At 55.2% G+C, this 27886-nt stretch overlaps 1 protein-coding gene across 1 annotated transcript in view; it reads right to left on the reverse strand.

The window, feature by feature from the left end:
* ZNF385C (zinc finger protein 385C) overlaps positions 1-27886 on the reverse strand; it is a gene marked incomplete at its 3' end in the record, with an annotated part of 71830 nt that overhangs the window by 34925 nt on the left and 9019 nt on the right. Inside the window, exon 2 of the mRNA XM_084301328.1 lies at positions 12220-12459. Within this exon, the coding sequence (XP_084157454.1) occupies positions 12220-12459 (240 nt within the window). The remainder of the gene's footprint in view (positions 1-12219; positions 12460-27886) is intronic.

Genomic DNA, 27886 nt, shown 5'->3' on the forward strand with positions numbered 1-27886 from the left:
ACAAGCAGAAAGGGAACCAAGACAAACAGCAAACCATCAAAACCCGGAGGAGCTGCAGCCAGGCAGGGCACTTTTGGGGTAGATTCGCAGATGGGGTAGATTTTGGTGCCTCGTGGCAGCGTGCGGCCGTGCTGGGCACAGGGTATTGCTTTCAGGGTCGTTAGCAGTAAGTTTAGCCGGGCACTCGCTAATCTGGAATTGACAGCTGGGTCCGGCCCACCTGTTGCCAGCTCCCAGCAGGCTATTTAAACCTGATATTAATTTGCTTAATGTCAGCAGCAGTTTGGCGTTACCGCGAGCGAGCATTAAGCAGAGGGGAACGCGGAGGTGTAAAGACCGCGAGGACGGGGCTGACACTCAACGACCCCAGGCAAATTTGGGGCATCTCCCCCTGCTCCTGCAGGGCCCGGCTCCTCCAGCGTCAGGCATTTTGCCCAGTTTCACCAATAAATGATTTTCCTGCCCTGGCTGGCGCCGAGTCCATCCCAGCGAGGCTGACATTGCCACAGCCAAGCAGGCGTGAAATGAAGGGGCGGGAGAGAGAGCGCAGCGTGGGACGGGTGCGGCGTTTTCTGGCCGGGCCTTTGTGGCCAGCTGGAGAAGATGCTAATTGCAGGTACTGATTACAGACCACCGCTATTAACGCCTCCTGCCCTCCCCTGCCCAGCTGCAGCTGATGGCTGGAATTCCCCCGCACCGCAGCCGCGGGTCCGGCCGGAGCATAGCTTGCTATATTTGCTCGTGGATGCTGCATGAGTCCTCCCACCAGGTCCCGGACCTGCTTCACCCAGTGCTAGCACCCAAGGGAGCAAAGCCTGGGGCCGCTTCTACCCAAAACATCCTCTTTGGGACGGGGCTGCCCGAGGGCCTGGAACAACAGGCTCCGCAATGAGTGCAGGATGCTAAATAAAAAGTCAACGCCGTTGGGCATCAACGCGCCAGGTGCTGCGCGCACCCCCGCGGGTACCATTTTCTGACACGGGTTGTTAACGAAATTCAGGGCCCTAATGGCAGAGCATTAGGAGAAGGAAGCGGCGACAGAAGCAGATGTTTCTTTGCAAAGCCACGGGGGCTGCAGCAACCCTCTGCAGAGCTTCCAGGAACGGGGAGAGACAAGGAGCTGGGGGGCAGAAGGGGGGAAGCGAGGGGCTGCACGTCGCAGCCTGCCCCGGCACGGCCGCCACTCCCTCCCCAGCAGGGCTCATCCCAGGGGAGGCGAATCCCAAAGGAGGATCCCCAAACAACCCCCAGCAGCTCTGCAGTGCCTGGCTTGCTCCAGCAAGTCTACTCAAGCTGCGCCCGAAGCCCAGGCGAGCAGCGACGCAGAGGGAGAAGGAGGGGGCTCAGGAAACAGAAAAAAATAAATAAAAAAAAAGTGAAATTAAAGAGCTGCTCTTCCACTTCTCTCCTCCCAGCACCTCCACTGCAGCCACAGCCAGCACCACGCACACACCCGCACTCCTGCTGCTCACTACCACCAGTATGCATCCCACCCATTAACCAGTCTGGCCCAGTTTGGGCACAGGTGTCCCCATGTCACCGATTTCACTGGGCTCCTTGCGAGGATGGGCACCAAGAACCAGAAGGGAGAGATCACTCTGAAACCTACTGAGGCCAGTGTTAAAATCCTCCCCAGCCAAGACACAGCCAGGATGGCCTCTCACCAATTTTTAGCCTCCAAAAGCAGCCTGGCAAATAGCACCCAGATTTGGCAAAAAGCACATAAATAAATGAGAAAGGAGACAGAGGGATAAAAACCAGCAGGAAGCTTCCCCCCGGGACCGATGGGGCTTCCTTGAGCCTTTCTGGCTGGCTTTGTTCTCCAAGGATTTAGGGTATAATTTGGGGGTGAAAGACGCCAGATAGGATCAGGACTGATACACCTGGAGGATGTGTATCGGTTTTCTTCCTGCTCTGAAATTTGAGCCCCGCCATAAGCAGAACGGCTCAGGCGTGGAACAAGCGCCTGAGGTTGATGCTGGCAAGGGCAGGAAGGCAGGCGCTGACCTTCCGTGCTCCTGGCCCCCCGCTCGGGATTAAGATAACAGATTTTAAGGGCTGCCTTCTCCCTGGGGGGGTTCTCACACAAAGGGGATGGGGTTTGCTGCTGGCCAAAGGTGCATGGGTTTATTTATTTATTTTTGAAACCACTTCCCTTGATCCTTTAATGAACTCATTTCATTTTAATGAATTCTTCCTGGAGATTTCTGTGTTTACTTGGGTAAGAAGAGCAAGGCGGAGCAGGGAGCCAAGCGATGCCATTCACGTGCAAGGAGAAGGCGAGGGGCAGCGCAGGGCACCGGAGGCTTTACCACAATGCCAAAGGTTAACCCCAATTTTCCTTGTGGAGGCAAGGTCTGGTCTCATCATGTTATCTGGGCTCCCAACAAACACCTAGGCTTTTCTTTCCTCTTGCTTTAATCTCGCTGTTTCGGGAGCGGAGAACAATATTGCCCTTTCATTAATTCCAGCTCCTGGGAGAAATCTCAGTGATGGAAACACTCAATTAAGGGCCTTTTTTTGTAGCAGAGCAAGGCATTAAAGCATTGTTTGCCCTTCGTTTTAGCACTGATCCACCTCCAGAAAAAAAAAAAAAAAGAAGCTTGAAGTTAAGTATTCTCAAAATTCTCATCCTGTAAGAGCCACAAGAGCTGCTGCCCAGGTGTCACCATGGGGAACAGTCACCACGGGAAGCAGAAGCAGCACGTCCCAGTTCTGGTGACATTAAATAGGGGCTCAGTCCATTGTCACCCTCACAGGGGACAGGGCTGGATGCCCGCACAGAGCCCCAGGGGACAAGCAATGACTTGAAAACAGGAGATGGCTTGCTCAGAGCTGCAGGATTTGGTCCCCATCACCATTAATCACCCCTTTCAAAGGGAGCTGCCTGATGACAAAGGCATCCAAAACAGGGCTGCAAATAGGTGGAGAAACGGATCACCTAAAGCCATTTAATTACTAGGAGAAGAGATGGAAATTGCACCTTTTGAGCATTTCAGAGACTGTGTCATATTTTCCCTTCGATTTAGGAGGGTGGGAGGGAGCCCTCAACCCCACTGCAGGATGACCACTGGGACGGCTCCTGCAGAGAGCCCGGGGTTGGGAACAGAGGAGAAAAACCTCAGACTTTCCACAGCCATGAGTGGTGTTAAACAAGCACATCCTTCCTAAAACCCCTTCTTCAGGTCTTCAACCACATCCCAGGACCTCAAGATGCTGCTCCTGGTGACACGGCAGCAATGAAGGAAACAGAACTATTCTTTGTAGGTTTCCTTCCAAGGAAAGTCTTCCTAATTGCAGGTGCAAACAGCCAGCCCAATTAGGCAGAAGTCTTGCTCTAACACTAATTGCATCCGAGGCACTAGGATGAGGTCAGTGCAAGGCTCGTAGGGCATGCACCGTGCAGTTCTCATGTGCTGATGCTCAGAGCTGAGCACAGTCAATCCAACAGCCATCCTAGCCATGCACGGGCACCACAATTATCACGGGGCCTGTCAGCTTTAATTAAGACATCCTCATGCTCCAAGCAATGGAGCTAACGGTGGTCACCATCACCACTGCACCGATCAGCAATGATCAAGTTGAGAACAGCTCCAAAACGATTGATCCTTAACCACTGACCATAAACCTTAAGGAAGGTGCTCTAAAATGATCAATCCTTAGCAAAATTGGAGCATCCTCTGAGCAACCCCAGACTGCAGCACCAGTGCCCGACCTTGCTGCCCGTGCCAGCCGAAATGCAGTGACCGGGGCCAGGTCCCCACCACGAGGACACAGAAGCCCCTTGGGGGCTCGGCTGTCACGATTTCTTCACCAGAATCTGTGTTTTTTTTTTTCCCTGCATAAACACACTGCGATACAGCCTGTTAGAGGAAGGAGAGATCACCCTGGGAAAGATGACATCCAGCGTGACGAGGGGAGATCATCTCTTCATAGAAAATTTTATATTGCTTACGACTTACTGTCTGGGAACATAAAACAGTTTAACCAGCCAGCCCTAAATCACCCTGACAGCTTTACACTACCCACAAATCTCCGCTCGCACTGATCCAGCTCCATCCTACCTATCTCCCCCTTCCCTATTTTTAGGTTTTATTAGTATTATTTTTGATGTGTGCTTTCTCCACCCTTTTCTCCTGGAGCCTGACACGCGTGTGCACACACACATTGAGACGGGGCAGAGAGAAGCTCCGGATGGGAAGTGCCAAGCTCCCAGCTCTGTTCCCTGGGACCCCAGACAAGGCACCCCCGGGACTGCATCACCCCCCTGCTGCTGCCCTCTGGGACTTGCACATCCCTCAGGACCCTCGTGCTGGCTGCAACATGCTCGTGCTTTGCTGTGCAGTTACCATTTTCCCCACTTAAAATAAATCCCTGGCTTCCCTCTCCCAAATCTGCTGAGCTGATGCTGCACGGGGAGCTGAAGTGCTCCGTGACTGCCTGCTCCCCACTGCTCTTAATCCACTTCTAATTAAGACCACGCGTGACACATCCCTGAGAGCTAAGTGGCCATAAATCGCCATTGTCGCAATTCAATAGCGAACCAAAAGGAAGAAAATTACAGCAAAATCCAAGATTAAGAACAACCGGCTCGCAAAATAGAGAGCTTAAAAATAATGCGAGGCAATTTCCTCCTGACTTTTTTGGGAAAAAAAAATCACCAGTGGCATCCTCTATACGCAGCCCTGCTAAACCTCCTCTGCCGGCTCATCCCACTGGAGCCCCGTGGGGACAGGAGTGCTGCTGCCTCCCTCAGCATCCCAAAGACCCCGCTGTGCCCCCCGGTCACAAACCCACGCTGCACAGGAGGCTGCCAGCCCTCCCACACTGACCCAGCAGCCCCCAGCAAGGAGAGCTCGCCTAAATATTTACGTCAGGTAGGAATTCGGGCTGTGAGTCATGGAGAATGCATCTTAATGTAATCCTCGAGCCTTTATCTTAGTTTATCATCTTCGGGGTTGCGACTCATCCCCAAGTCACGCACGCATCCAGCCGCTTTGGTCTCTTTTTAAGGCAAAAGCCTCCCTCGGGGGCAGCTGGAGCAGCTGCCCCAGCCCTCCTCGTGCCCCCGCTGCTGGGGGGTCTCCAACCTCCTCCCCACTCCCGAGCACCACGCGACAGCCCGCTCGCGGCTGCGCTTGCATAAGCAGAGCCTGGTAGCTTTCTCTGCATCCTTTTTTTTTTTTTTTTTTTTTGGCCGAGAGTTTAAATTTTAAGAAGCTTTTTCTTTAGAAAAAAAAAAAAAAAACGTGTCGTTTGGGAAAAAAATAAATCCGTGCAGTCTCTGATCGGAAACGAGCGTGCAGAGCGAGGGGCATGCCCCAGTGTGGCGAGCGCTGCGGCTAGAAAATCCTTCCAGCAGAAGTTAACAGCTAATCAATTCATTTTGTATTTGAAGTTCGACTCAATAAAACCAGGGATTAATTAGAAGGCAGTTATTAATCCCCAATAAGCTGAATGGCAGGGCTTTTCAGAGCAGGGGAGAGCTAATGGGGTATTTTCCAAGGATTTAAGGGTACGGTTTTCCCTAGATAGCCAGCACAAGGCTAGCCACGCTAAAAGGAGGGCTTGGAGTTGTAGGGCCTCCTGCTGCAGCCCTGTTCCACCTTTCCTTGAGCAGACATCCTCAGAGCACTTGTAGGACATCATTTGCTCCCTACCCCAATACAACGGGGGCTGCCCCCACGTGAAGTGGCTTTTTCTGATAACGAGACCGTGGAACAGGACAGAGCTCATCCTCCAAGCTCTGGCAGCACCCCTGTGCCCTCACCAGCTCCTTGCGCAGCCCTGGACCCAAGCAGGGTTTGGTGTCACCAAGAATCCCAAGGAACAGCCGAAGCAGGAGGGCAGAAATTGGAAAGCAAGTAGACAAAAGGAAAACACACAACTACAATACCTCGCATCTTCAAGTGACCTTTGATCCCAGCAAGCATCTCCAAGATGCAAAAAGAGCATGAGATTTTCCCCTCCCAGAGATCCCAGGTTATTCCAATCTGATCTGAAAAGCTATTTTTAGTCATCTTTGCACGCAGCTGAAGGGAGCAGCCGAGGCCAGCTGAGCAGGGCTCCGTATGTTTGCCCTTCACTGAATTTACAGAAGCTTAAAACATGAACCCTGCTACTGTTTTGCCACGAAACCATCGATCGGGCACGCCGGCAGACATAGCAGCTGTCAGAGCTGAATATTAAAGACCCTTTAAGGCACAGGGTGGGCACCCAGGGCTGCTGCTGCGATGTTTGGGTGATGCTGATGCCCTGCGTGAATCCACGCTCAGCTCCCAGCACCCTGCACCTTCTGGGGACAGGGAACGGGTCCCGCTTCCCATGGGCACATTGCAAGTGTTTCCAGGAGTGAATACGGCTGTTAAAGTGGCTAACAGGGGTTGTTATTTAGGGAGAAGGAAGGAGAAGCCTGATTAAAGCCTGGGTTTGGAGGGCAGGAGCACTGAAAGCAGCCTCCAGCCATGCTGCTGCGAGCAGAGCCCGCCTTGGGTGCCACCCGGCACCACCGCCAAAAATCCTCCAAAGCACCCAGAGGAAAAAAAAAGTTTGGAAGGAGATTAAATAAATATCAATACAAAGAGGCTTGGGGGTAAAAGCAGGAGAGCCCTCCCACCACCAGCACTGCAGAGGTGGTGCAGCGAGCCCGAGCTGGAGGAGGAACACCAACGGGGAGCGCTCGCCTTTCCCCGCCGCTCCCGACTGTTGCTTTTGCCCTGCTATCTGTAGCTAATCCCGTCAGCTGACGTTATAATCACAGGCCCACTCGGCCGTGCCAGGCGAGCGAGCGTGTCTCAGGGGCCAGCTGTACCCTTTGTTTTCCCTGCCAAATTTCTCCGAAAAGTCCCCAAAGCGGGGAAGCAGCAAAACGACCGCAGGAATTCAGGAGAAAGACGGAGAGGCTGCTTGTACCCTCTGCAGCATCGCTGGTGCAGCTGCCAACCACGGGTGGATTCTCCCAGCAAAAATGAAAACAACCTGGCCAGGGAAGCTGGGTACCTCCGCACAAAGCCTGTCCCCTGATGCTGCCCTCGTTGCAAGATGTCCTTGCACGTGGTGCTGCTGGGGAACAGAGCAACGGTGCAGGCAGGGAGGTAAAAACTTCTTGCTGCCATCAGTCCTTATCCCTTTATACCCAAACCCATCTCCAAAGGGTTCCTGAGGAATGCCATGCCCTTGCCCACACGGGTACATCGCTTTGGGAGCTGGATCTTCATCCCACTTCACCCAGCACCATGCCCAAGGTCTGGTCAGCTCATCTTATAGCTCTTAAAAACACACTCCGAGCAGCAAATGAAGCAAAGCTTCAAGGCTTCGTTCCCAATTAGGCTCTAATCCCGCACGTTTGTGCATTGTTTAAATCAATACGTTAAATCGTATTGCAGGCAAAGCAGCACAGAGTCGCCCCGTTTAATAAAGGCAATTAAGGGATTCGACGCATAACAAAATAAAAAAAGGCACGCTAGGTTGGCACCCATTTTCTTGGTAATTAACAGCTGAAGAGATCCGATAGCAGGGGAGGAAATGCTCCCTGCAGCTGACCTTTGGAGATTTTGGGTGCCAGAGCAGGATGGCAGCAACAGCAGCCTGCCTGCTCAAGGTCAGACCCCCGAGCTCCCCCCTCGTGCTGCTTGCCATGCCAGGAGACTGCTTCTCCAGATGGAGTTCGGGATGGTTTTCAGGGCCCGTCTACTGACAGGATTATCCCAGTCCTGCAAAAAAAGCAGGGCTATAAACACGTCCTATTCATTCAGTGCAAAAGCTGTGGGGACCCTTCATTTGCTGGCACAGCCCAGCTTGCTTCACACCAGCAAAAACTTAAGTGACAGGCAGCCACGCCACCCTTCGCTCAAAGGCACAGCACCCCCTTGACCCTGTTTTTTTTTTTTTTTCTTTTCTTTTTTTTTTTTTTTTTTTCCTGCAGTGTGACGTTGTGCTAGAACAGCTCTGGGCTGGATAAACCAGCCCTTGTGCACCGCGACCTGCAGCCTTGGATCTCCACGGAGCCTTTTGCAGGAGCAGGCTTCTCGCCAGCACACAGAACCTACCCGCACCTTCCAAAATCCAGGGATTCACCTACCACCACGTTGTGCAACACTGAATCTGCCCCCCCAAGATGACCCTGACCCCTCCACAGGCTCAACGTCCCCCCCTCATCCCGACAGCCTTCCCCTCTGCTGCAGAGCCAGGGCGATGCTGCAGCTGTCACAGCGATTTCCCTGCGCATCTCCAAGCTCCCTGCTCTGCAAACGCGCACGGACAGACGTGGCAGCAGCTAATTGGGGAAACCTGAATCCTTTTGCTTCGTAAGGAAGTTCTCTCAGTGCTGCGCTGCTGAAGCTGGGGGAAAAAGGCACCCAAGGGAGCTCCAAAGCAAGCTCCAGGTGGGGAAGACACCGGGCAGCCCCTGCTTTGGGTACATGGGAAGAGCTCGTGGCACGGATTGGCACCAGGGCACAGCCTGCTCCTAGTGTTTTGGCCTAACCCTGCCCACCCAGCCTCGGTGCTGGGCTCAGGAGAGCAGCCCAGCACTGCCACAAAGGCACATCAGAGGCTGGTTGCAGCCATTTGGGTGGAAAAAAGCACGTTTTGCTTACACAACACCCAGACCGATGAGCTCTGGCTCCCATTTGGGGGAGCACAGGAACAGCATGAGCAAACCAAGCTAACTTGGACACCCTCGAAAATCCCAGGCAGTAATTAAATCACTCTTGACCCAGTTGGATTTGAACTGGCATCTGCAACGTGAAAACACCCTTCATCTGTGGGCACCCAGTATCTAATTGCTGCCTGCGCAGCCATTCAACACGAGACAACAGAACGCGATTTGCTTTGCAAGAAAATGCCTAATGAACAATAATTTGTTTTTAAGCTGGGGGTCTTCCTAGCATAGAGCTAATAAATTGTAATGATACTGATTATTGCATCTGTTTGCCAGCTAAGCTCCTCCCCAGCTTTGCTCCCTGAGCTGCGAGCGATTACAGCCTTTGCAGAAATCACTGATCACAGAAGCCGGAGGGGGAGCGGGGAAGATCTCAGTGTCTGTAAGAGCTGCCTTTGATGTAGCTGTAGATGTCAGTGTGAGACGGAGATTCCAGCTCAGAGGAATATTCTGCCTTTGTCTAACTCAATTATATCATTTAATCCAAAGCCTTTAACGACCACCCCCTTCTCCTCCCGGTGCTGCTCCGGCTCTGACACCGGCAGCTTGCCCTCTCCCCGGGCAGCAGCTCAGTGCCAGGACAGGGCAATGTCTGCTGGCACCCAGAGGTGCTGCTGGAGGGCTCCAAGGAGGGCGATGGACCTGGGTAGGACCCCCCCCAACACAGGGGTTAACCCAAGAAAACCCCCTGCTGCAAACATACTCCAAGCCCTTGATACAGCCTGGTGAAGTGTATGTGTGTGGGGGGGTTTCCAGCACTGGTCCTCGCTGGTGCAAGGCAGAAAAAGAGCTGGATTTTGGGGATGGGTCCCTTTCCCAGTGGGGATGACACGGGGCAGGGTGGCACCAAGCACCCACGGTGCCGGTGAGTGACAGAGAGGACTCAGGCATCGCATCAGCCGGGTCCCAGCCCCAATTTGTCATTCGCAGCCACGTGCCCTCGTGGGCTCACGCTTCAGGAGGCTGGGAAAGGTTGCCGGTGACAGAGCTGGAAGTGACATTTTGAAACAACAGCGCGGGGGAGAAGGTCAGCTCCGGATGAGCAGGCTGCACCGTGGCAAAGCCCGGTGGGGACAGGGCGGCGTGAGGAGCAGATGCTGTCTGCACCTCCCTGCACGAGCAAAAAGCAGACTTCTCGAACGCCAAAGGGAAGCGCACGCGAGGCTGACAGCACAGCAAAGCCCCAGAGGGCTGCGACTGCTGCCGGAGCCAAGGCCAAGGCCATGCAGGAGGTCAGGGAGGATGCAGACCCACAAAGAGCACACGCCGAAATTCTTTGGCTCGGTGGGAACCGCATCAATGGGCAGACACCCATCGAGGCCACAATCAGGTCCGGGGGGGAGAATCTGGAAGCTGCAGGCTGGAATTTATGAGCCCTGTTCCCATTAAAATAGCAGGCCATATTTCCATCTGTCAGTGAACCATGATAAACAGAGCAGCTCCTTTGCATATCCCGGGCCTTGCTCAAACAAAACTACCACTGGGGAGAGCAGGGCTTGGCATACAGATGACAGCTGCCACGCTAGGAATTTATGGCTCTGGCCTGCGTGGTCTTTAGCAAGAGCAGGAGCAAGTATTTCCACGGGCTGTTCCCTTGGGGTCTGCCAAGAACAGAGCCCCCCCCACAGCCGGGACCCCTCACACCTCCTATGGTTTTCTGGGGCCGAGCATCCTCCTTGCCCCAGCCGCCAGCAACAGCTTTTACCCTGAAACCTGCTGTCTGCAGGTTTGTTTGCAAAAGCATTGCATGTTTATTTGCCAACACCTTGAGTGTTATTAAACAACCGCTTCCTGGCAGGAAAATCGGGCTGGACTCCCAAGTGCTTACTGCTCTTCGGAGCAAGATCTCCTTGAGGGATATTGAGGGATGACCCCACACGAGCAGCAGAACCACAGCAGAGGCGCAGGGCGCAAGGTTCAGCCACGGGACACAATTTTACAGGAGCCCTTTCCCCATTCCCTCAACCTCCTGCTGCACTCACACACCCTCACTCCATGTAAAGGCACCAATTAGCTTCTGAAGAGACCCCAGCTCATTAATCCAACCTGTAATTAGTGTGTAAGGAAAGGAAGACAGTCACCTGAGCGGGCTGTGCCACCTGCCCCCAAATGGTGATGGGGGCCCCGGGATGCACCAGCCCTGCCCCAGGCTCTTGGCACCGCTGGACCAGCCCCAGCTTTGTCTGGCCTCAAGAACAACTTCCTTTGGCTTAATACATGCATCCCTCAGATTCCATCAATCCTTACTGCAGGGTGATATTTATTGGCACGTTTTGCTGCTTTTATGCAGGGGAAAAAAACCTGCAACAATCAGCTGTAGCGAGACCAGGTCAGGTAAACACCAACAGATGGCACAGAGGGCAAACAAGCACTCATCCTTGCACGAGCTCCTATCCTGCACTCAAGATGTTGTGAGCCCGGCGGCACAGCACCTGCCCATGTCCCTGTGCCACAACCATGCAGCCCCTCAGCTGCCCCAGCAGTGTCACCAGTCCCTTTTTGTGCATCCCTTTTTTACCCTAGGGAACTAAATTCAAACAGTTTTAAGAAAATGTCCATCACCAAAGTTTTTGGGAAAAAAAGCAGGCAGGAAAACAGAGGCTTAGATAGTTGGGTTCAGTGTGATGGGGATCATTTTATTTTTCTTGAAGAGAAGGTTTGTCCAGCCACCAGAAGAGATGCTCCTTCCCCGGGGTGACAGCTCGTAACATGCAGCTCTGCACCTCAAAGTTGCCAACACCGAGTGGGTGCTGAGCCTGCCCGCAGGGAAGGTGTTGGACTTGGACTCCACTCCGGCAAGCCATTAGTTTATAATATCTAAGTGACAAACGGGAGCTCCACCACCCAAAGAGAAAAACTGGGGGGGACTCGTGCCAGTGAGCTCCCCTGTGCACACATGTGGGAGCCATCCCCACGCAGCCTTACCTGGGGCTGCACCAGCGATCCCCCGCCCCAAACCAGAACAGAACCATTTGCTGTGGACATCACGTCACATCAGAGCTGTTGAGAAATCCACTCTTAACCCTCAGCACCAAAATCTAAGCAGCTTTTTGAGCGAATGGCAGCCAAACCTGGCACAGTTACAGGAGAAGTGCACAGCAGGGGGCTGCAGGAACAAGGTGGCACCTTGAAGCCAGGTGCCCCAAAGGTGCCCATCACATCACCAACCCACTGGGAAGCCACCAGGAATCCAGAAGCCACCAACCGCTCCAGCCTCACACACAAAATTCATCCTAGAAAACCCAAGAAGGTGCTCCTGATGACACAGGGCACCAGCAAGCAGCACGTGGACAGGACCCACGCCTATCTGTCCATCCAGCACAACCAACGTGGGATCTCAGACCCGAATGCCACAAAACCACTCGAGGACCGGCGGTGACAGCAGAGCCAGGAAGCCCCCGGAGCTCAGGGACACCAGCAAGTGACAGTCAAAGACCACAGCACCACATTTCCAAACATCCCACGGGAACATCCCACAGATCTGCCACTCCGAACCCACAGGAGCAGCTGTCCCAAAGCAAGGGCAGCCTTCGGGCAACGCCGATCCGAACTCCTACCTTGGGCCGCCGGCATCTTCCCCTTGTTGAGCTGCTTGAGGCGCTTCTGGTGGGACTTGCCGTTGTAGTGGATCTGCGCCTGCGCGGCCGAGTTGAGCTGGATGTTGCAGACCTCGCAGAGCGTGAAGGACTGCTGCTTCTTCTCCCGCTTCAGGCGCTGCTCGGGCTGGCCGCTGGCCGGTTCCACCAGCCGCAAACCGTTCTCAGGGCTGTGGGATGGGCTCAGGGGTCGCTTCATGCCTGCGGGGGGGAAGGACAGAGCCACCGTCAGGATAAATGGACCACAAGAGGGGCCAGGTGAGGTGGGGAAACCCAGCGCAGGTCCCACTCCTGTGTGGTGCACAGGCTGCCCAGATCCTGAGCTGGAAGAAGTGTTTGCATCTCTATAAAGAATTGCGTTGGGCAGGATGACAAGGAGCAGCATTCCTAGGAGGAACGTGTTGGGGCAGGGACTTCTCCTGAATTTCTAGCACCAGCAGAAGCTCCTCATGCCAGCTAAGACCTTTCTTGTTCGCTCCCAAACAGCGCTGTAGGTTATCCTTAGGCAGAGCTGGGATGAAACCAACCCAACACAGGCAAGAAATCCAGCTGGAGGGAGCCGTGCGCTGGTGTCCCGCAGCCCGTCTCAGCCACAGGCACTGTCCCCTCGAGCATTTTCTCACCCACATGAAGCAGGTGCCTGTCCCCGGCACATGGGATGGATTAGCATCAACAGCTCAAGCCCCAGCTGCACGCAGGGACAGCGCAGGGAAGAGCTACCCACGGCCCCAGGGGTCAGCTGGGGACAGTCCCCATGGCCCCCTGTTGCTCCAGGGGAGTGACCCTGGAGCAGGAACCACTGGGACACCCAGCACGGAGCCTGGAGGAGGCGCGAAGGTCACCCGAGCCCTGCGATCCTGTTACCGCCTGGGAGCAGGCAGCTGCCCCTTACAAGCACAGGCGGGCACGCTGCGCCAGCACCGAGCCACCCCGGGGGGCCACAAGCAGGGACAGGGGTGCTCAGGGTCCATGAGACAGACCCCAGGGTCTCATTGTGCAGCAACGTGCCTGGCACCCATGGGAAACAGCCAGCAGGTGACCTGTGCACCCCTCGGGGATTAGAGGTGAGGAGCAGAGGTTTTGATCCACGCGATGGGCAGCCTGAAATGCTGCTGCCACCACCATGGCTTGGTGTGGCACCAGCCCGGAAAGCTTCCTCCCTGTGGCTTAAAGCTTCCTAAATTCTGCTTTTTCTTCTCCAAGAGGTCCCACTGGGATTTCAGCGCTCCAAGGAGCATCCTTGCCTCAGTACCAAGCAGCTCCTTGAAGCTCAGCAGAGAGCCCAGGTGGCCCTGAAATCCCCTCTCATGCAGAGCACACAATTTTGGCACAGCCACATGGCACAGCCACCCAGCCGTGGAGGAAAGCGAGTGCACCAAGCAGATTTCGCTGCATTAAGACCAGACAAGAGCAATTCAAGCAACCAAACCCCGACGCTGGGTGAAAAACCCCCGGGGTGCAGACCCGGAGCTGAGCCGGGCGGTCCGGGCAATGCAGCTCCTGCCAGCAGCCCCACGATGGCGCAGCCGCTCTGCCTTTTTTTCACCTCTGATATGGTCAAAAATGATATAAAAACGAGCAAAGGGAGAGAGGCAGCACGCGGAGGGGCTGGGAGCTGCCGTGATGGGAGGAGAGCAGCTCACCATGCCTCCCATCGATGTGTGGCTGCGCCCCCCCCATCCTGCCACCCATCTTCCACGTTCAAAGCCTGGAACTGAGCCCCAAACCCCACAGCCCTGCTGCAGGAGCTCGGGTCACCTCGGGTGAGCTTCTCGGACAAGAGTTTGGGTGCAGAGCTGGACCAGGACCCTGGCAGCGTGCTCCAGCTCTGCTCAGGGCAGCAGCACAGACCAGCCACCACCCAAAGTCCTGATCCACCTAAATTACACCACGATTGGCCAAAAACGTCACCAATAATTCCTTAAACTCCTGCTTCACCAGCTAAAAATATGCTAGAGCAGAGCGTAAAAGGAGCTTTACATTGAAAGCAAATAAATCTAGCTCTTGGCAGAAGAATCTGGGTGCCTGAGGTCCCTGTGCAGCTGCCTGGGACCTGTGAACTCTGGATTTTCTCCCGAGTCCTTGGGATTTTTCCTGAAGCTCCAACGTCACCTTGCAATGAAAAGGAAAGAAAATATACACCCCCTGCTTTTGAGATGAGTGAAAAAAAAAAAAAATCACGGTCCAGCCCTGAAAGGCTCAAGAAGACAGGAATAATATTAAAAACAACCTAATGTGTATTAAAAAAAAACACCTGATGCTTTTAAATGAAGCCTCCAGGACTCGGGGCCGAGCTGAGTCTCCTTGGAGCAGAGCTGCCCCATCCAACCAAACCACCTCATTTATGGATGCTCCCCAAAACCCACAGCCGTCAATAGCACCTGGAGGGACAGGGAACCCCATGGGGACCCTGGGGAGGGCCCTGACCAGAGAACTCCACCAGCAGAGCAGCCCCAGAGCAGGTCTGGGAGATGATCAGCACCAGGAACGTGAAACAGGGGCCTTGGGGACACAGCGGGACACTCGGGGGCAGGGGCAGGTCCTCGGGTGCTCTTGGCGCGTTGCCCTCCCTGGGTATTTATAATGCAATCACACCCAGGGATTCACAGCTAAAATTGGAATGTTATACGGACAAAGTATCCCCCAAATACCCCCCGTCTTATAAAAAGGAGCTGCTGCTGCTCTGATTAGGCCGAGGCTCCCCGGGCCGGCTCCCGTTGCAGTATTTAAAAGCCCTGCCCTAATCGCCTGCGCGCCCGTCTCATTCACTTAATTTCTCCTGGGCCTTCGGGGCCTCTTCTGCTTCTCAGGTGTCAGGACCTGAAATTTGGCAGCTGGGGGCTTGCCAGCCCCATGTGCGTGCAGGGGAACCAGCCCCTGTGACTGACAGCTCCTTTGGGGAGGATTTCTCCTTGTCAGCACAGCGCCGCGGGTGCTCTGGAGGCACCCAGCACCCCCCTGCAGAGCCCTACCATGGGGCTGGGGTGCTGATAACCCCCCCACAGCCACCCCAACCCTCATGGTGCCTCCATCCTGCCTGGGTTTTTGTTCCTGTGGTGCCCCCACATGAGAAGGGGTCGCTTTCATAGGAAGGAAACTGAGGCACGGTGACGATTGAGCCACCATGCCTCAGTTTCCCTCCTATGAAAGCGACCCCAGAGGGGCTCTGAGCCAAACCCAGGGTCCCCACACCCCAAATCCACCACCCCAACCCTACAGGGCTGCTGGGGCAGCACTTCCAGCCTCTCCCTGGAGGACCACAAGCAGCCTCATCTTTTTTGGGGGGTGCTTCCTGATGGAGGCAGGGCTCCCCAGGGACCAAGCTGCCACTCACCCACCTCTGCCCTGCTTTAAACTGCCCGCGGGGAGCAGAATGATCCCACGGCCACCAGCATCACCTCTGGAGGCCGGGATGCCTCCTCCTGCCTGCATTTTACTGCCCTGTGCTCGGAGCCTCCACTCAGGGAAGAGGGGCTCCTGACGGGTGCGAAACGCTCCCTGACAGATGTCCAAATCTCCCTGAAATCAAAGAAGGTCAGAGCGGCTTGGGTGTCACCGCAGCAGCGGGTGCTGCCTCAAAAGGCTTCTCCTCCCCTCCGTGGGACGTTTCCAGGCTGATTCTGCACTCCTGGGGGTCACGGCGAGCCCCCAGCCCCACCAAACCCTCGTTCCTCCAAACCCTGAGCATCCCACGCACACCCAGCCACCATCTGAGCTTGCAGCTCCCCATTCTCCCAGCACTGTGAAGTTCCCCCACCCAAATAAAAAAAATATATATTTTTTTTAATTTTATTATTGTTTGTGATGCAAAAAAATATATTGATTCGGGGACAACAGCCCCCTCACCTCCCGTGAGTCACAGCGATCCCACCTCATCCCTCCAGCCCCAGCAGAAAACTCCTCGCAGCCGTTTTTTTTTTATCTTAAGGTCAGTTTTATGCTCCTGTATCATAGTCCATAACCCCAGGTCTCTTCCTCTTTTTTAATAACACCATAAACACGGGCTGCAGAAGGCTGTAAAGCGGTGACAAACGTTGGGTAGGATTTAAAATCCATGCCCTAAATGCCCAAAATAAGTGCTGTTTTATGGGCAGCTCAGGACTCGCCTCCCTTCCGAAGGGCATCGCTGCGGGTGGAAGGAAAGTGACAGAGCAAAGCTGTGCCGTGCAATTCCACACACCCCAGACATTTTTCGGCTGCTGACCACCCAGTTCAGCCCCACGCAGCTCACGGTCCCACCAGCAATGATTTCAGTACCCAAAAGTGAGCCCAGAAGTGTTTGCATCAGGGCAGGGCGCAGCTGGTGCTGCTCCAGGGACGCTGCATCCCTGGCACCAGTTACACTGATGCCACAACCCAAATTCATTTCAGCCCCTTGGGGACCCACAGCTGAACACCTCGGGGCTGGCTTTGCCCTGTCCTTAGGATGCTCACATTACCCAGCTACCAAGGAGCAGAAGGTTTTTAAGCATCCCCAGGCTCACCTAGGGCTCTGAGCAGAAAACATCAATGAGTACCCCCAGTGACAGGGGCAGCTTGGAGGGCTCACCTCCTCCTCACCCAGCAAAAATAACCCAGGATTAAAGACGTGCAGGGCACTTCTCTCACCCCAATCTCAGCTCTGGGAATTCACCTACCACCAAGCCTAATTTACAAATCAGTTCCCAACACCTTGATCTTCCTGCACGTGACAGCCAGGGGTTAAATCACCCTGCTCCGTGACCCTGCTCCCAGCAAGCTGCCACCACACCTCAGAGCGAGCCAACCCCAGATGTAGCCAACCCCTGATGTACTGATTTGGGATTTAATGATGGGTGAAATGTATGGAAATGAACGGCTGGAGCAGGCAGCGTTACATCCCTCATCCTCTGCGCCCCGTTGTGCTGGCTGCTGCCATTGACTCCCCCAGGAAAAATCTCCCGTCCTTGCACCCTCAGCTGGGGGTTGCAACCTCTGTTGTCCCTCTTTGGGGGACACAGCCTGAGGATCTGCACAGCCAATGCCAGGTTTTGAAGCAGCCCCACACTGGGACATGCTCCCAAACAGGAACCAAACTCATCCAAAACCAGCAATTCCCACCCAAAATCTGTAAAGCAGGGTCCGTGCTAACACACGGCGGTTAAAGAGCAGCCCCCGTCCCCCAGCAGGCAGGAGCAGGGGAATCCAAGGCAGTGCCAGGAGGCACCCGCAGCGTGCTGACACATTTACGCACCCCCAGCCTGTGGGTGAGGAGCTGGAGCCCAGCTGCACCACCCACCCCTTGTGCTGGGGCCCCCTAAAACCTCCAAAATAGCTGGGTTTCAGCACACAGAACGGGCCTTGCACGCAGAAAAACAACTACATGGGTCGAGGTAAGGTACTGAATATTTAGGCCAGGCTGAAATACTGACAAGAGCAGGGATTCAACGGGCATTTGGCCCTTTGCCCCTGCTCTGATACTCTGAGTGGTTGAGGACTGGTCTCACCAAGCTGTCCCCAGCAGAAAGCACAGACTGGGCAGAAATTTGTGTTAATGAAACCCAATCACCTGCCCAGGTTTATCCCCAGGGGTCCCATCCAGCACCCAAGCACCCCCCACCCTGGCAGGCAGCTCCGGGCTCCTTCCTGCACTTACCGCATCCCTAAACACAACCGACCCCACACACGGCCAGAACCTCAACCCCAGTGAAATGGCATCTGCCACAGATCTGGGGCACAGCTACATTGCTGTCCCATCTAGCAGTGCCAAACCAGGGCAATTTCAACCTGAAGTTTGAGTGAATTTGCTAAGAGTAAGAAACTTCAAAAAAACAACACAGTAATCTTGTTTGAGCTCACGTGATTTCATAACATTGAATCTGCTTTCTTTATCTGTTCATGAGGGCATGGAATATTGAATAAAAGCAACAGAAATAGAACAATTAGCATGAAAGTCACCACCAGCAGCTGCCACAGAACCCAGCTAACCTGCCACCCCAAGCAACTGCCTTACTGCAATGGCCCTGCTCGTATTCGCCAAGAACTGCAGAATAGCCAGAAAAACACCTTAACCCCAGCAGGGCTGAAATCACTCCATCTCATTTCTGCTTTTCTACTTAAAATCATCCCTTACAGCTCGGAGCACGCCCCCATTAAAATAGGTTTGAGTGCATGAGATCTCCAGCAGTGGGGTCAGGCTTGGAGCCCCGCTGTCTCCTGCGACCTCTCCGCTCCCGGTGCAGCTTTTGCCAGCAGCACCAAGGGACTCCCAGCTGCTCCTTCAAAGCCCAGGGCAAGGCAGCGATCCCTGCTGTCCTGCCCCAGTGGCACGAGCTCTTACCTGGACGAAGCTGGAGCTCGGCCGTCCGCAGTCCAGCCTCTGCCGTGTGCCTGGGCAACGCAGCCGCCCCTACGCCGCCAGCAGAGCCTCCGACTCCTGGCTCAGGTTTCAAGGAGCACTTTGAGCGCAGTTCGATGGCCACTAAATCAGCCCTCATCAGCAGCCTCCGCACCAGGGCCCGGGTGAATATTGGGCGCTCGGTGCTTGCTTCTCAGCGAGTTTTTGCTGAAGCCCCGGGCGTCACGCGGGGGAGCCTCCTGCCAGTTGGCGCCTGCTGTGACTGTAGGAGTTACCTTGAGCCAAGAGCAGGGCGAGGGCACCTGACATCAGCTCCGCTCGTGAATGAGGAGATGGGGAAGCTTCCTCGAAGGTCAGACCTAGAAAATGCCCTGGGTGGCTTCAACAGAGAGGTGCCAGGCTTGGGAGGATGGATACGAGGGCAGCCAGCCCTAGGGACACAGGGCCCTGCCTGCTGGGAGGATGGAGATGCTCTGGTGTCCTGAGCAGGAGATGCTCTGGTGTCCTGGGCTAAGATTGAGCAGCTGAGGGCAGACCACAGATTTCAGAGAGCCCTCTCCGTGCCCTCCTCATGCTCGGCATTTCATAACACCAGTAAAGCCAACCCCCCCGCCCTCCCCACAGCCCCAGCATATGTTCTGCTAATGCTGGGGCGAGGCACGTTTTGGGATCAGCACATAAACCATCGCTCCTCAAAGCGAGGATTACTTTGAGCCCAGGGCTGGCTGCTGGCACAGGGAGCGGAGCAGGTGGGGGCTCCCCCACTGACCACCCTCAAACTGCAGTCTGAGCCCCCCCCTGGGGTACCCAGGCTGCCTCCCACCCCCAGACAGCCTCTGCCCCATTCCCACACTCTGAAGGGCAGCGGGACCTCCCACAGCACCACCAGCACGCAGAGGACAGCACGGTGCCCGTCCTCTCGTTTGCACATCAGCATCATTAACTCGGCGCGTTCCCTGAGTCAGCGCATCTCAAACGAGGACAGTCACAGCCTGAACCGAGGGGACACCGGGCAGGACACAGCACGGCTGGACTGCAGCAGCATCGCAGAAGCACCCACCAGCCCCAGGAAACAAAGCACTAAGAATACATCTGATCTCCTACCCAAGGGTCCTGCAATCCTGAAGCTTTGTGCTCTGCGTCTGCAGCAAGCTGGATAATCAGCATCACCAGGGACGAAAAGGGACGATCAGCGGGGTAACGAGGTACCAGATGCAGCAGCAGGAGGGCAGGCAAAGCACGAGTGGATGATTCTTTTTTAAAACAAATGACTTGCTCTCCATGTCCAGTGAGCACATGGCTCTTGTGAATGAGCACCTTGACTGGTTACGGGCAGGGGACCGCGGGGTTTGCCCATGCTTGCTGCAGATCACGGAGGTGACCCACCCCGTGCTTCCATCAGCAGAGAAAAAAACAGAAGCAAATGCACACTGAGAGCCTGACATTTTGCCCCCAGGGGTTTAGCTGTAACTGTTAGCACAGTGTAAGAGAGCAGCAGGAGAGGAAAGATTGTGGAGGGAGCAATTCATCATCCTGCCCGGCTACTGCTCTCCTGGCCGAGGAATTCCTGGCACGGGACTTTCAAGATCACAAAATCCTTCAGGTTTCTTGTGACCGGCACAAAGATTGGGGTAGAGCCATGGGAACTGAGAGTCCTGCTCCCAGAGGGGCCCGCACACCACCAAGGCCACGTACACTGCGGTGGTTTTGGCACCCCAATGCCACCAGGACATCTACACCGTAAATCATTTTCATCCTGTTCCGTTCAAGTATGTGCTTAAATCTCAGGGGCTCGATGTGTGCATGAACCCTGCTGTGCTGGGGCTGCTGTCAAAGGTCCTTCTCCAGCCCTTGCTGCGCTTCCACCCAAAATTCCCAAGCCTTAATTTAGCAGACTGACTCAGCCCTCCCAGCAGGACACCAGGGGACGGAGCAGGATGGCCAGGCAGGACCCAAGGTCCTGGTCCCCCCAGGACAACCGTGGCCCCCCAGCACCGCACCCCTGCAGGATGCCAAAACACAGCAAGGGCAAAAAGCCACCTGAGGACCCAGAGCAGCAGCTCTGGGGCTTGCAGCACCACGAAGGCAGCCGGCTGCGAGCAGGAGCAGCGCAGGGCATGGATAAGCTGTGTCACGCCAGGACAGGGCTAAAACACGTGGCTCAAGCAAGCTTTGGGGAGCAGGCAGCCGTGCCACCCCCTGCACACAGGCCAGCACACCATCAATCACCTCCTGCCAAAAGAGCGATGCCCCAGTCCGGGGGGCTGGTAGACGACGGCTCCGGCTGCTCCCCGCCGCCGCTGGGCTGTTTGCCTCTTAAAATAGAGCAGGGAGTGCAACCCGATGCAGCCGCGGCGCGAGTTTTGGCTGAGCCGCTCCTCGCTGTCTCTTCCTAGTCCCTACGATTTAAATTTCTTTCTTTTTTTTTTTTTTTTTTAATTATTATTTTTCCAAATCCCCCCTGAAATCAAACCCAGGCACCGCTTGTGCAATAGCAGCATCTCCTCCGGGCAAGGTGCCAGCGGGCACGCAGAGCCAGGAGCCACCAGGCAGCAAGGCGCACGGCACAGCTTTGGCCGTGCTCAGTCCCAGGAGCCCCCTGTGTGTGTCCCCCCCCTACACCCTGCTCCAGGACTCGCCACCCAGCTCCTCCCTGACCCCCCAGAAGCTCATTATCTCAAAAACCTTCAGATAAGGGCTATCCCGAGGGATGGGTCCGAGGCCACGGCGCTGCCTTGTGCCCGCTCCCTCAGGGTCCAGGAGGACGCGACTTACCACATTTGAAGGACTCGGGATGAGATTATCACATTAAACTTTAAAAGTCTCTGCTCAGGAAGAGCAGCAGCTAATGCTGCTCACTCAGCGGAGCCGAACCCAGATTGTTACAGCTATTTTTTGTGCCGGAGCCACTTAAAGAAGCAAAGCAAAGCTCAGAGGCCTCGAATTACAGCAAGCAGTGACCCACAGGCTGAGCCCGTCCTGCCAGGCTCGTGCCCCCTCTCGCCTGCACTTAGGCTGCAATGTTTTAGGGACAGAAATTGGCTTCTAGGCATGTTTGTGTATAACTGCTAACACGGGAGCTCTCCAATTTAAGTCTGAGCTCCCGCAGGCTCCTGTAACACAACCTGAATTAATTATTTCGTAGTGCTAAGTAAGTGACATTTGAAATCCAGCCATTGCAGTGGTATCAAGTAAAGATATTTGCAAGGGGATCCGTTTAAATCCACGCAGTGTTTTGAGTCATCCCATCAAAGTAAGCCCGGTGCGTTATTAGACCAAAAGTCACCAAACACCCAACCTTCTGGGGGCGGCTCCGGGGCACCCATGGGGTGCTCAGCCTCATAGGGCATGCAGCAACTGAGCCCAGTGCTGCTGACCACAAGCCAGCTGTTAAAGCAATATTTATTCAGAAGTTAACAATAGCACAAGACTTTGCACTGCTTCTTCATTCTCCAAATCCTTCACGACCCTGGGTTGGGTAATTTTTAACCCCCAGGACAGGATTACACCACCAGAACCTCCCCACATCCCAGGTTTACACACACAAGAGCTTACACTCAAGAAGGAGCAGCACCAAACACCACAACAGCCAACGCAAAATCTCCCCAGAACTGACTCCCCCAAAATAAAGGAGCACATCAGGACCTACCAGAGCTTCATGGCAGGGGGCAAAGCAGACCCTATCCAGGCTGTTAATCCTGGAGCAGAGCACCCAACTTGCAAACCCCAAGGCCTCCTCCCCTGCCCTTCTTATGGCCCTAGCCAACACAACCCAGCTGGGGTTGCTGTGGTTACAGCCCCAACCCCAACCCCTGCAGCCACTGACGAGGGAAGGAGAAATCACTGAGCACCTGCCCAAAATCCAAGCTTTTTTCAAACAACACTCTTGGGTATGTGCTAAAAGAGGAACCCCGGAGCTGCTGGGTTCTGGCCAATGCCCAATTTCCTTCCCCAAGTTCTTCTGTATCCTTCTGGGTAACTGCTAAAAATGAGGGTTTGTCACAACGTAAGGAAACTGCTCTCATTAACTTCCCTAAAAAAGCACCTGGAAAGGTAAAGGCTGGGGTTTGCAATCCTGCAGCAGTCACAGAACAGAGTCCAGGCAGCAGGACCAGGCTTGATGGTGCCGAGCAGCAGTATAAAAACACGATTTTGGGGAAAATTTGCATACAAGCACGTGGTTCGGTCCCATCAGCTTCAGAGGGAACTAAACCCTCCCCAAGTGCTTTCCTATTGCGACTGCTCTCCCGACCCTTGTGACAACTGCCTGCCAAAAACATGAACTTCTGGAGAGAAAGGGCAAGGTGAGAAAGCCCGATTTTGGTTAAAGCAAAGCCCGAAGGGCTGCCCCACTGCTCATTTTCCTTGGCACCATCTGGCCCAGATCTGCAGTGTCGGTGATGACTCTGAAGTTTCCAAAGCTCCCGACTGCCAGGAAAAACTTGAAAAAGCCTCTTTAGCTCTCTAGATGACAAATGAAAAGAACCCCAAATTTATTGTTTTTTGTTTTTTTTTGGTTGTTCTTTTTTTTTTTTTTTAGAATTTCGAGTGGGAGGAAGGAAAATGGGACGACCCATGATTTTTTAATGCCTGCGGTTGGCAGTTCCATATTTAATGTGACAGCATCCCTTTAAGAAAAACATGTTCACACACAGGAAAGAAAATAAATTGGCAAAGCAATTTGCTTTCAAGCCCGCCTGACAATTCCCCGCACAACCACTTTCCTTCAGCCTCGGTCAAGCCGCAGCGGCCAGCGCTTCACGCTGGGCAGCGTATAATCTAAGGGTTTAAGGATGCTTCGCTGGTTGACAAGCCCATCTGCTAATCCTGGAAGCGGTAATTTATCCCAGAGACAGTACAAAGAGAGAGTGGAAGAAATAATTCATTGTGTGTGAGACGGAGAGGAGACGCCTTGTCATGTTCCCAGGCTGACAGCCCCCCAACACAAACAGGGATGCTCGTTACGGAGCCTGAACCCGGCCTGATCAAAAGGGTTTCTTCATTCGGGGTAGGAAGGGAAAAAAAAATTAAAAAGAGAGGAAGAAAGGCAAAGGAGAGCTAAATCAAAGTCTGCGCTTACTGTTTCTTATGAAGGAAACTTGTGAGAAATGCTTTCTGCAGGGCAATTAGTAACTGGGAGCTGAAGGGGGCTCGCTGCTGGCACCCGTGGGGCTCAGGGAGCTCTGGTCCCATGCCTGGTTGTGGTCCTGGCTTGGTGGGAGCCCTGTGGTGATTTTGGGGTGCCAGGACCCCGCGGCACCCCCTCGGTCACCATTTACCTGCGAGAACAGGCCAGGAGCACCCAGGAGCACAGGGCAATTGAACGACGGGGCTGCACGCGGCTGCTGCTTCTAGCTAAAATTCGGGCAGCCAAAAAGGGGTTAAAACTTGAAAAACCCTTCAGCAATTGCTGAAGCCAGCATCCCTCTCTGTGCTGCCCATTTCTGTCTCAGGGTCGGTTGTAGGGACCACCTGAGGCCGATGTGGGCATCCAAAGGGGTTTTTTCCCATGTGGGAGCTGGCATTTAGGCAGCTCTCTCCTCTGATTCTTCTAATTAGCAGCCACCAGCCTCCATTTAATTGTGTCACAGCGCCTGAGAGCTCACCTTGCAGTCAGAAGGAGGGCATGGGGACGAGCACGGTGTGCTGGCATCACCCCCTGCTTCTGTGGCCCCCCGTCTCCGTGCCCTGCCAGCCTCAGCCCCCCTCACGTGGGACATTTGCACCCCCGAGTCCCGACGTTACCTCTGTGCCTCCGACCGTATTTCTAGGACATCAGCCATCGGCAAATTAGGGCAGTGCAGCTGCTTCATCGTGGCCTCTTTAAAAAGCAGTTTTGCTCCAAAGGAGGCTGCAAATGGGGCTCTGCTCTCCAGCCAGGGCCAGGGCCACAGAAACCTCGATTCAGGAGGCACGGGCAGGAGGAACCTCAAAACACGTAACTAAAATGCAGGCAAATAAAACCAAACCCCTGGGCAGTGCCACCTGGCTGCTGGACGCCCCGAATTGGTGATGCTATTTCGAGGTGCTCATCAAAACACATCCCAGAACTGATTTCAGTGCACAGGCAGGGCCAGGCAGGCTGCTCCATCACCCGAATTTCCCTCTGAGCAGGGGCCGTGTTCCTTCACCCCTGCAGCAGATGAGAGGAACACCTTCATCGCCCTGGCCTCCTGCCTCGGCTCCTCTTGGTGTTCAGCATGGACTTGTCTTCACGCTACTGGAAAGCCATCACTGACAGGCAGGGGAATGAAAGAGGACAGATGATAATTAATTGTCCACATCTTTCAGCGTCTCCTGGATATGGGCTAATGAAGTTATACATGACTCTCTGGCTAGAAGACAGAAGGAAAAGAATCGCAGAGCTGGGGTTTACTGTCAGTGATAAGCGTGGCCCGAATTACGCATGCTGCTTTGGCTTTCTTTGGTTATTTCCAAACAAATGCAGCTCCTGGAAGCCTCATTGCTCACTCCCCTGGTTCTTACAGCAGCTCTGAAAGCTGCAGGAGCCCCCTCTGGGTGCTGTGAGCATCCTTCGAGTAGGCAGAGGTCACCAGTGTCAGGAGAGAAGCGTGCGTGCCCAATTAAATGGAGAAACCTTTGCTCCGAGAGGCCCAGAAGGAAGCGCGTGTCGGCTGGCAGTGCAGGTGGCAGCTCCGATATTTTGCTGGGCAGCATCATTAACGCTATTTAAGGACCTCTAGCGGGCCAGCTTTCCTGTTTAAAAGGAATTTGCAAATGGGTTCGTGAGAAGTCGCTTGTCTCCCTGCCATGGCAAACACGCGGCTGCAGGCAGCCGGCACCGAGCGCGCGTAGCCATGTGCCCTACACACCACAGCGCTGCTTCTGTGGGGCGAGGAAAGCAGGGCAGGTCCATAACCTGTCACCCTGATGCCTCCAGATATTCACTCAGTTTTGGGGTTTTCTGCAGGGCGATGGCTCCCTCCTGCACCCCGGCGCTGAGCGCAATGGGGACGTGGCTCCTCCCTGCTCCACTGTGCAGCCACCTCCCGGCACACTTCGCATCACCAGCACTGGTAACGGCCTCATCACCCGATGGGGCACGATCTGGAGGGGCTGGCAGGGCTGGAAGCAGAGGTGGAGGCTCACAGGGAGCCTTGCCGCAGCGCTGGAGGCTGGCACGCTCTTGCAGGGGGACATGACAGCAAGGGGACCGGGCAGAGGTGCTAGAAGGGCCACATCCCAGGACGTCAGGGTGCCAGACCAGGGTGCCATGGTGACCCCCAGCCCCGGCACACAATCCTGGACAGAGCCATGCATGGGGATGTGAGCAGGGCTCCCTATTTCACCCCCAGCACGAGCACCCTGCTGCTGCTGGCCAGCTGCCTGCTGAAAGCAAGCACGGCTGGAGCAGCACCGAGATGCCCGCGGGCACGGTGATGCCCTGGTACCAACCGTGGCCACCCAGGGCCCCCAGGGATGGGGATGGAGGCGGAGGACGGAGGCCGGGCTCGGCGGAGGCTGGGCCGGGCTGTGCTGGCAGCTGGCAGGAGGTGGAGGCGGTGTTGTTATGAAAACATGCGAGGGCCGTGTCTGAAAACATTGCAAGGAGCCAGCTACATAAATAGGCCCTTTATGGCTCTTTCCTGCTCGAAGACAGGCCCTTTCACGAGCGCTTGGCTTCGGCACGGCGGGGTTACTCGGCTAAAAGGGCTCTTCGTGCGGGGTGTGTGGGGGGAGGCAGCGAGGCCGGGCGAGTTGGGGAGGCCGAGCAGCAGCAGCGGAGCAGCAGAGCCACATCAGAGCCTGCCCAGGCAGCCAGCACGGCCCCCCCGGTGCCAGCACCCACCTGCAGTGGTCCCTCTGCCTCTGCAGCTACCAATGGGACCTGAGCAATCACCTCCATCCCCTCACCAGGACCTGAGCAATCACCTCCATCCCCTCACTGGGATGCTCCGAGACAAATCGTGCTGTGGTCCCCAGGCACCCAGACCAGAGGCTGAGCAGGGGATGGGGCTTTCTGCAGAGCCACGGCAGGGAGAGGTGCTGGGGGCCTGTTTTGCAGCCCCAACTCGTCCCTTTCGCACTATTTCCACGTCACGTGCATGAGAAAGCGGCGTGGCGAATCCAGGCTCTCCAGGCAGAATTTCTGCTGGAAGGACTTGAGCCTTTCCCCTGAGGAGCAGGAGGCTGGGACCTGCCTCTTCTACCAAGCCCTGCGTGGGGCACAGCAGCTCCTGTCCCCGGGGACACCCAAAAAGCAGGAGCTGCGATGCCAGGGACCGGAGAGCACCTCCTCGCAGAGCACCTGCCACTCCGCAGCACTTCCACCGGTATTAATCAGCGGCTTTATTAGGGAGCCACCACTAATTGAGCACCTCCAGTGATCCATCTGGTGCCAGCAGCCGCGCGTGCAGCAGCAGCACTTTGTTTTTTCGGCCGCAGCAATTTAACGCGCTCACAGTTTGTGCCCCCTCAGCACCAAACCCATAGCGGTTCAGGGAAGGGGGTGACTAAAGCAGCGGGCGAGCGAGTGATCAGTGACTCAGCGGATCATTTTGCTCATCTCACGGCTTTTTTTAGCCCCCCCTGGTCAGACTTCCCATTGCAAACCCCAGCGAGGTGCAGCCGCTGATCCCAACCTCTCCGGCTGTAACCTGCCCCGTGTCCTGCACCATCCCCTGGAAGCCACTGCTCCCACCTTGGCCACTTCCCCGGCTCCCCCTCGCTGGCCGTGACCTTGGAAAGGTGCCTGGGGCACAGCAGGATGATGCTAGGGACAAAAGGTGATGGAGGATGAGCGTGGAGCGATGCCGGGGCTGCTCCAGGCTCAGCTGCAAGCTGCCCGGGTGGTGCCGAGGCAGTTTTTCAAGGCAAATATTCATTTCACGTGGTCCGCCCTTGGAAAACAGGCTCCTCCAAAAGAGAGCGGAGAGCACTGCCAAAGGCTTTGCGGTGTTTTTCTTTTCCACAATCCTCCCTTTTATTTTTTATGACGGGGAGGGCAGCGGGACAGCCCCAGTCCCGGGCAGGACGGGGAGGGCAGCCCAGGAGGTCGGTGCCACGCCGGAGCTGCCCCGCGGTGACTTTTATCACGAGCGCAGCGCTAAGCTCTTGTCTTAGCAGTAACCCATGGCTGCAAACACCAGGGGCTTGAATTAGCAAGCTGCTGGAGCTGGGATTCTGCTACCAAACAGCCTCATGACAAGGGTGAGCACAGAGCAGGGACAACCTCTGGCAGCGCCCCGTGCCGCGGCGATGCCCGAGCGGAGCCGTGCCCGGCGCCGGGGATTGGGCTGCTCCCTACAGCGGCTCCATTTTCACTTTCCCTTAAATGATTTCCCAGCTGCT

The sequence above is a fragment of the Netta rufina genome (assembly GCF_964035555.1).
Source record: "Netta rufina genome assembly, chromosome: 24".
In the NCBI taxonomy this organism is placed as follows: Eukaryota; Metazoa; Chordata; class Aves; order Anseriformes; family Anatidae; genus Netta; species Netta rufina.